The 8,746-nt window shown below is 40.8% G+C and overlaps 1 protein-coding gene across 1 annotated transcript in view; it reads left to right on the top strand.

Moving 5' to 3' along the window:
• Positions 1 to 360, top strand: part of CFAP221 (cilia and flagella associated protein 221) — an 18,255-nt gene extending 17,895 nt beyond the window's left edge. Inside the window, exon 24 of the mRNA XM_026035106.1 lies at positions 40 to 360. Coding sequence (XP_025890891.1) covers positions 40 to 133 — 94 coding nt within the window. The 3' untranslated portion in view covers positions 134 to 360. The remainder of the gene's footprint in view (positions 1 to 39) is intronic.
• Positions 361 to 8,746: the final 8,386 nt, after the last annotated feature.

Below are 8,746 nucleotides of genomic sequence, written 5' to 3'. Positions count from 1 at the left end.
GCTATTTTAGATATAAATGATTTTCTGAATCTCTTGCAGAGATCCACAAAACGAGCGGCTAAGGGAGAAGGTTCAAAAACATGTGGAGAAATTGAAGCTGAGTGCAGTCAATAAAGCCCTTATTCTGGAATAAGAGTGATTTTATAAATTCCATGCTTTTATGCTTCTTATCCTGTTAATGTTTGAGGCCTCTTGTTCAACTTGTGTTCAAGGAGATCACCAACTTCTTATGCAAAGACAAGTGAAGWGCCAGTCCTTCTCTGTCAAGAACTCTCACTGTGCATGTTGCCCCAAATATAATAATGGTTTCAGTGGGATTCTCCAGCAATGTGCCTGCTCATTTTTTACTGCTGTGAAGGACTGGAAACTCCCATGTAAATAGATTGATTTGTACACAGTCCAGTCTTTCCAAATAAAGATGAAAATTCCTCATGACCAAATTKTTTAGTTTTGGGTTTTTAATTACGATCTGTATTTGAATTTTTGCAGGTAAGTCACTGAGTCTCTGTCTTGACTRTAAATCAAACACTTGAGTTTGTTAATGGAAGGGAAGACCTAAACAGTGTGTTACTGTCCATAAAAATAAAGTCCAAGCAGATTTTATTATCTGCTTTTAGGRTTTAATTCAATGAGCATCTCTCTTGACAAAAGGGAGTGTGAAAGGGATGATAAAGGAGCAATACGGAGCCTGCTGCACAAGGGGTATTCCTTGTTTTGCTGAAAGGTATTACCTTTCAGCTAGGATGTCACCCACTTTCTTGTGGACAAACTGGCTCTCAGGCTAACTTTGTTTTATCCATAGGTAGCTGGTGGCTCATTTTGAAGAATGGTCGACGCTACTTGTGCCGAAAAGTGTAAATTTTCTGTGCTAAAAGGTGTGATGAAGGAAGCAATATATTGCATCCTTARGAGGCGTACTCTTTTTGAGACATATTTAGACCCTCCATGAAAAGAAGTTTCTTTCAGAGAGAAGAGCAGTGTATACAGCTTGTAAAAGGCCTGGGAGAGAGAAAATGGGAAAATTGGGTGAAAATGAAGCTGCAGAATAGCCTGTGTTATGCTATATTTGYTCACTTCAGAGCAATAACTGTTACRTTTCTGACAACTATCTATTCAGCAATAGGCTGTTCAGAGCACAGATAGATATCTATGTTTAGATAGCTACAGAGTTTCCCTGATTACAAATGACTGCTTAAGTACTACTTCAGGGAGTTCTACTGGGAGTCCTAAGGAAAACAGGTAATCTTTTAAGAGGTCCTTTAAAACTCAAACATAATTCTTAACATGGCCATGACAAAATCATTTGTTAACAGTTTAAGTTAAATCCAGCATTTGGAGATCTTTAGGAACTGTTATGCRTCAGCTAGATTTTGATGTATGATAGAGATGGAGTAAGGGTTCAGAAACAGTGGTGATGAGAGTAACCAGATTTGATCTTCTTACAGCAGGATCGTTTTTCTTCCCTTCTCCTTCAGGGTTTTGCTGTCACCCCAAAGAGTGGACAATTAATCCTGTTCCTGCACTGGTAGAGACCAGATCTTTGCAGAAGTGAACACATTTCTACGTAAGTGATCTTCCTTTCTGTACTTTAAAGCTTTTATGGACCAGGGTTCAGCGTAAAGACAAGATACAGAAAGCTGTCATGTTGTTCTAAATTCTGCTCCAAATCCAATGGGACTGTTTGAACAGCCAGTAATGCACAGAGCTCTGTCCATGCCTGTATCCCTCCTGGATTCCTTGTAATATGAAGTTGATTTTTTTTACCCATTCGAGGTGATAATCTGTCAGAGGAAATMCAGCTGTGCCAAAGATGAAATTGGCTAAATAATTAGGTCTATGATTTTCATAGATGGATCCAGTTAAGTATTCTCCTGGCTGACTACAGAATGCTTTCAGAATGGAATATAACCTATAAGAATTACAATCCGCAATTCATGATTATTCACAGTGCTGTGCTTGTTCTGTGTTTGGCATGAAAGCCTGAAGGATTGCCAAAAATAAATAGAAATAAAAAAGGAATTTTCACCGGGATGAAGTGGTAGAATTTGTGATCTAACATCATCCAGTGCACTGAAGCACTTTTGACTTTATCACATGTCCTTATTGAAGAAATAAATCATACTATTTTGAAGAAAATGTATCAATCTGTTCTAGATTAATCCCACGGATGTGCAGATTAAGCACAGTACTTCAGATTGTGAACTAAGATGACAGTTAATATTATATATGGCCCAATTACCAGACATTCTAATGTTGATTTGTGGGTTGCTGTATTTCTAGGAAGCAAAGGCCTGCATTTGTAGTGACCTAAGTGGGTAAGTAAGAATGTRTAAATTGATGTGCAGAACATAAAATAAGTTTATTTCCTTTTGCTACAGATCAAGCTACTGCTTTTTGTGGTGTTTAGAAGGGATTCATTGGCTAAATTATGATTTTATCTCTTCTAACAGCTAAGATATATCTATCTTGGCTAAAAAAGGCCTGTCTGATTAGCAAGGTTAATAAGCACTGACTCATGCTTTAGCTCTTCTCCCTTTTATTACATAAGAAATGAGCATTACCATCTAAATCAAATAAAAGGTACATTTTGAAAATTAAGAATGTATTAATGTTTTTATATGGAAATTATCTGTGAGCTTCAGTGCTTGGTAGCTGGGTATTAATCTCACTTACTCTTCTATGATGAGTGAAAGACCATCAAGGTCTTTAAAATGAAAATTATATTTTATAAGAGAGATGGGAGAAAAATAGCAATGTGCATCTGAGGTAAAGAAGTGGGTGAAATTGTGTTTTCAGCTTGTGAGACAAGTTTCATGAGTAAACTGAAGAAAACCTATTATCTCTGGGTTTGTAATACAAGTATCATTGATTCCAGCTTTCCTGTGGTTTGGCATTTATCTCAAGCCTGCACAGGTTTTCTGCTGTCTTATAGGAGCTTTGCTCACACTGCAGCTTTCCCTCACAGACACAATGTGAAAGCTTCTCTCCAGCTGTTCTACCAGGTAGGATTGTAACTCTTGCTGAAACCTCTCCTGCTCCTTTAGTTTGGTTGAAATTAGCCAGTCAGACTTCTGTGACGCTTGAAAATCACAACTGTCCCTGATGTACTTAGCTTTTGTCTAGAGGTGATTTTAAGGCAGAATTGTTTTTCAATGTTTGCTTTCCTCCTTTATTCTGCTTTTCCACTATCGGGTTGGGCACTGATTACTGACCTCACTTGCCCAGAATAAGTCTTCTTCCTTAAGAGGATGAGCCTGCACTATTTTTTTTTCTTTTACTTTTTTTTCAAAGTAAAAAGCCTCCAGAGAAGATTTTTAAAACAGTGAGCAGTGTCAACAGCTGTTCAGTGTCACAGCACTGGCAAATTTTTTTCTCCATTGGCATCGTGTCAGAGCCCCCATCAGAATAGATGCAATATTCAGCCCCCCTTGCCCTCTGTGTCCACTGGGGGCAAGGGCAGCCTCTCCCTTGGCACTTTCAGACAAGGTTGCCCAGTCCAGGAGCCAGCTCTTCTCATCTGAACAACCTTCTCCATGTGGTGCAGCTCTGCCTGCTACCAGGCCATGGGCAGGAGTAGCTGCTTTGGTGGGGGACCCTGGAGAGCCAGCAGGAAGACGGAGCTACGGCCACGTACAGCTCCTCTCCAGCCCTGTACTGTGGGGCATTGTCAGTAGCAGGCTGTTTTACAAACATCTCGAGTATCTCGAGTCATTTTTACAACGTCAGAATTGGTCTGAAGTCTCCTGAAAACACTGCTGCACTGAGCATCCTTCGGCTGTTTGTGTACRGTTGTGTCCTCTGAGAAGGCTGGATTCGTCAAAATTTAAATGAATGCAATATTGTGTCAGCAACTTTGAACACAAAAGAGAACCAGAGCACACTATTTGACGAAAAAAAAGACCCACCTAATCAGGCTTTCTTGTGCCACTTCATACCTGCAGAAGCCAATTGGTCCTGAGGGCCTTTCCAGATTATGTCTATGTAGCCACAGCAGGGACTTGAAAATTAAATCAAGCAATCTCCCAAAAATCCAGGTGATTTCAGAGACCAGGCAGGAAGTATTTTTCCAAAGCAAAATACATTGGAAAAAAACATCTAATGAGCTGCCTTCCTGTGCCTTGTATAGTTTTGCTCCAGCCCTCCATGTTTTTCCAAAGATTAAAACTTGATTAGAGTGGGTGGGAGCTTCTCAGGGTGAAAAGCAGTGGCACTTTATTCTATCTTTGAAGAAATTAAATTCCTAGGGCCTGATTTTGCTGTTAGTTGAGCCCAGGTTTTTTAATGGCTGTCATGAGCAMAATGGTTATGGCTTTTCCTGCTGTTAGAAAGCCGGTCCAAACATTTCAGTCAGGTTCTATGAGTGTTTAATTGCACAAGGGACCAAGTTAACATCGCATTATTTTTAATCAGCTGATTTTATCTGGCTTCAGAATTCTGAACCAAATTATACCTCTCTCCCACCAGCTAATTACTGTCTTAATAACCATTTCACAGTGTGGAGTCTCCAGTTCCCTGATATGCATTGCCTGCAAATCAATAATGCACTTTGACATCTCAGGGATTTTGGTCGCACAATCATTGGCTGAGTTTCAGAGCAGCAGATGAAGAAACTAAGGCTTATTTCCCAGGAGTTTGGATTTGCATGATTAGTTCGCTGTGTGTTACCCTGAAAGCAGACCACAAGTACCAAGAGAGAATTGCTTTCAAACCAGCCTGCTTCGCTTCCCGGCTCCCGAGGAGCCCTTCCCTGCAGACAGCATCTTKTTTCCACAGACTCGCTCCTGTGGTAGCAGTAGGCCCAGATGTCCCCCATGCTGGGAGTCAGCAGTCACGGGCAGTCATTTCATATATTTATACAGCAGGGCCTGGTGCAGTTCAGGATGCTCAAAAATGTTGTTGATGAACAGACTGTGTCTGTCACCAGAGGAAGAAGCCACACATTTTTTCTCATTCCCTTGTAGCTAACAGACTGGGGGCTCTCGAATTCCTGGAGTTCAGCACCTCCTGCTAATAACCCCTCAAGATCAATGGGAGGAATATCTCCATCCACTGGAGTGCAATTTAATTTGTTGTTGCTGTTTGGTAACGTTGTCCAACAGCTGAAGAGGAGCCAATAGCTGCACCTGCTCTAACGGTGATAGCCGCCCTGTTCTCTCCTTGCTCTCTTTTCTTTCCAGCCACCTGCACACACCCTTTCTCAATGGATCCTTTTTTCCTGGAAAGTACTGACTTCTCCTCCCTCTTAATCTGCACCAGTGGAAATGGTGCAGCTTTCCCAGTTCTTGCCCCTTAAGAAAAGAGGGAAATTACAGTGCAATTCCCAGCACTTGATGCATCATTTTCCTATCAGTCACTTTAGTCGGTTCATAGTCATGCTCTTGCCTCACTAAAAGCAGGTGATGTTGAAGAAAGGAGCTTGCATTTGTGGCACCAACATAAGCATTCACATAACAGCGCAGTCCTGCAGAGGGGAATGATTTAAGCTAACCTGGACTATTTAAATGTTGGTAGCAGAGCAGGCAAGCTTCAAAGCAAACTGGTCACTAGCATCAGTATCCAGCACCCAGGGAGGGCTGGCAGTGCCTGTTTGCAGGTCAATATTTACTGAAACCCACATTTCTGTGCTGTGGGCAGGCCTCCTACCTTCAGCAGAGACGTACTTCAAGGCTCCTGCCTTCCAGATTGCATCTCTACTTCTTCAGAAGTAGGAAACTCAGACATAGCAGCCCATTTGGTGCCGTGGAAAGATTCCTGCTTTCAGTCTCTCAGACCCCACAGGTTGTTTGTGTTTGTTRCTCTGGAGTGTGTCAGTCTCATGGAAGGATGGAGCAGCCCAACTCATTTAGATTAATAACTCTAAGAATAACCAAAAAGCTGGAGAAAGATCAAGGATGTGGCAGTGGAAAAGCATGATCATCTTTTCTGCTCTTCTAGCCCCACAGACATACAAAACTCACAAGAAGTCCCATTTTGAATGAAGCATCATGACATGGCTTTGTAAGTGCTATTACATATGTCAGAATTTGCTATTCTGTAAGTCTTCTTACACAAGAGAAGTAAAGCTTAATCACATGCTTTGGGAAAAGAAGTGCTAAGTTATTATTATGGTTATTATTTCAGTGTCTAGAATGTCTTTTCTGGGAGTTGGAGACTGATGCGCGCCTGATGTCCGTGTTTTGGTGGATTTTATGTATTACACTGAAATAGATACTCAATGGGAAGAAAGCATTTCCCAACAGGATGAACTGAGAATAGGTCAACTCTATGAAAAGGGTCCTATTCAAAAATGTATTCCAAAAAGGGCTTTGCATCAAATCAAAGCAGTCTAATTCTGATAAAATGATAGTGAAGGAAACCAAAGGAGGATGTCTGYGTAGGAAAAATCTGCTTTAGTTTGAGCATAGGCTTTTTGGCTATAGGTGGAAGTTTTTGGATGAGACTGTACCCCTGGCACTGAGCAGAAGGTTGTAATCTTATCTCTTATCCCTGAAACAAGTGAATTTACCAGTTTGTCTCTGTTATGAGTGTAACAGGGTATGCAAATGTGAGAAAGTGCTGTTTGCAACCTGATTTGAGGCCACCGAAAGTAAAGAAATCCAGACACTGCAGCACTGAGACAAAAGTAACTATTTACATCAGCAATTATTTATCTAGCCTGCAGGCAGAACACAGATCAGTGTATATCATCATTTATATATGACTTATCACTAGAAAGCCTTGCGTATCTCTGGATTCTTGTATATTTTTGTAATTTCTACGTTTGCCTATCTCTAAACAGAGAACATAGAGTTTAGCAGAAACAGTGACAGTAGATAACAGGCAAAAGTCTAACAGTAGGGAGCTTTCCACTGATAGCAGTAGGATAATTCTTGTCACGGCGCGATCTTGCAAGGCTTGTTTGCAGGTGAGAGACCCGAGGAGGATTCAGACACTACTGACATTCAGACAGTCCAGGAGAGTGGAATTGGGTGAGGAGGGCCCTGAAAATGCTTAGATTTTATCACTGAATTTAATGCTGGAAATGTTGGTTCTTTGTCTTAACACTTGGTAGCACAGAAAGCTGCACTGGCTCTAATAGACTGTCTTTCAGCTGGAAGGATCCTTGGTCTCTCCTAAATCACTGAAGGTTTTAAGGAGTGCTGCCTTTCACAAACATTCTCCAGAAGAGCCCTCTTTCTGTCACGTAAATCGAACATGGAAGCTTTGCTTTTTGTTGTGTTATGCTGGACTGTGGCRGGTCCTTTAAGAACTACTTATTTAAGAATAAGAAGCCTACTTTGCTTCTTATTAAAGGCTGTCTTTCTTTCCTCTTTGTTTAAATATATTATCATACTTCTGGTTTTCTTTTGCCAGAAAGACCTGACCAGTTTTCAGTCCTGTATCATGAAGATAACCTGTTCTCAGCTGTTTGTTTAGGACTTTATAATATCTTTTCTTTGATGAGATTATCAGCAACAGCTCGACTGTAAATACAGAGATAATCATTTGTGGGATTATCCTCCAACAAAACCATTCGTATCTGTATCTTTTGCTTATTGTTTTTGATAGAGCTGCACTTAACTGTGAAATTGTCCCAAGTTCATACAGTCCTCTCAGCATGCTAGGATTAACTCCGACTGTGTGTGTTCATCAAACCTGTTGGAATTCACATCTGAATCACCTGTGTCATCACCTTACTTGTGTTTCCAGGTAAGACTTTAGTTCATGCTACAAGAAATGGATAACAAATTTCTTTAAAATCTATTTCAACAGGTGTCTCAATGGATTTTAGCAGTCTCAAATTGGGATTATACTGTTTCACTCAAGCATTCAATTTGGGGAAAAAAAAAGATATATGAGATTTTATTTGTTGCTATCTAATCCTATTAGCTGCATTCTTTATAGGGAAGATTTTCCAAAGTGGCTAATTTTGTGTGATCAACATAAGACACCAAGAGAGACAGGAATTCTCTGTGGCTGCAAGGTGTCCCCGTCCATGTGTCCACAGTTTCTCATCAATTTTAGAATTTTGACTTGAGTGGTTTCCTTAAAAGACAACAATTTGTACTACGGCTTGATAAAAACTTTTTTTTGTAAGCTGTGTATCTGATGCACTTTGAAATACTTCAAATTAGCAATATATTTTAATGTGTCTGCAGCTACTTGAGTAACRTAAGAGAGAACAGCTTGTCTCCTGTGGAAAGGAGGTAGTATTTGTAAAGTAGCTTTTCCAGGAGTGAGTCAGACATTCACTTATCCTTTAAATCATTCCTTTAAATGAAAGGAAATTCATTTATCATGTTCCCATGAAAAATACAAAGAGAAAACTGAATTTTCAGTTTGCTTGAAGGAAAACTTGAGTCTTAACAAAATCTGGCAGCATTAAATATGGGATCTTCAGCTGCCACATGAAATAAATGCTTCATAACTGGCAATTTCTATTTCCTTTTGTAGCTGTATGGGGCTCAAAGCACAGGATGATACCTAGACTGACTGGAATTGAGCATCTGAAGCTGCTGAGCGGAACTGAAGYGCAGAAGCGAGAGCAGTTGCTGCAGTCACATGTAAGTACCTCAGAGGCAGAGCTGTGTCCGTGGTGGCAGGGAGCAGATTCCAGGGCTGTGGGATGTCCAATGCTCTCCTTGTCCAAACAGGCCCAGGGCTGCTTGGGCTSCAACCCAGGCCAGGCTGCACTTCTGCTCACACACCTTGAGTGCAGCTCTGAGCTGCTGGCACAGCCACGGAAGAGCCTTCCTGGARACTGTTT

The sequence above is a fragment of the Nothoprocta perdicaria genome, unplaced genomic scaffold, assembly GCF_003342845.1.
Source record: "Nothoprocta perdicaria isolate Ctin4 unplaced genomic scaffold, notPer1 scaffold_0, whole genome shotgun sequence".
Lineage (NCBI taxonomy): Eukaryota > Metazoa > Chordata > Aves > Tinamiformes > Tinamidae > Nothoprocta > Nothoprocta perdicaria.
Note: the sequence above shows the minus strand (reverse complement) of the source record. Positions and strands in the feature narration are given on the sequence as shown.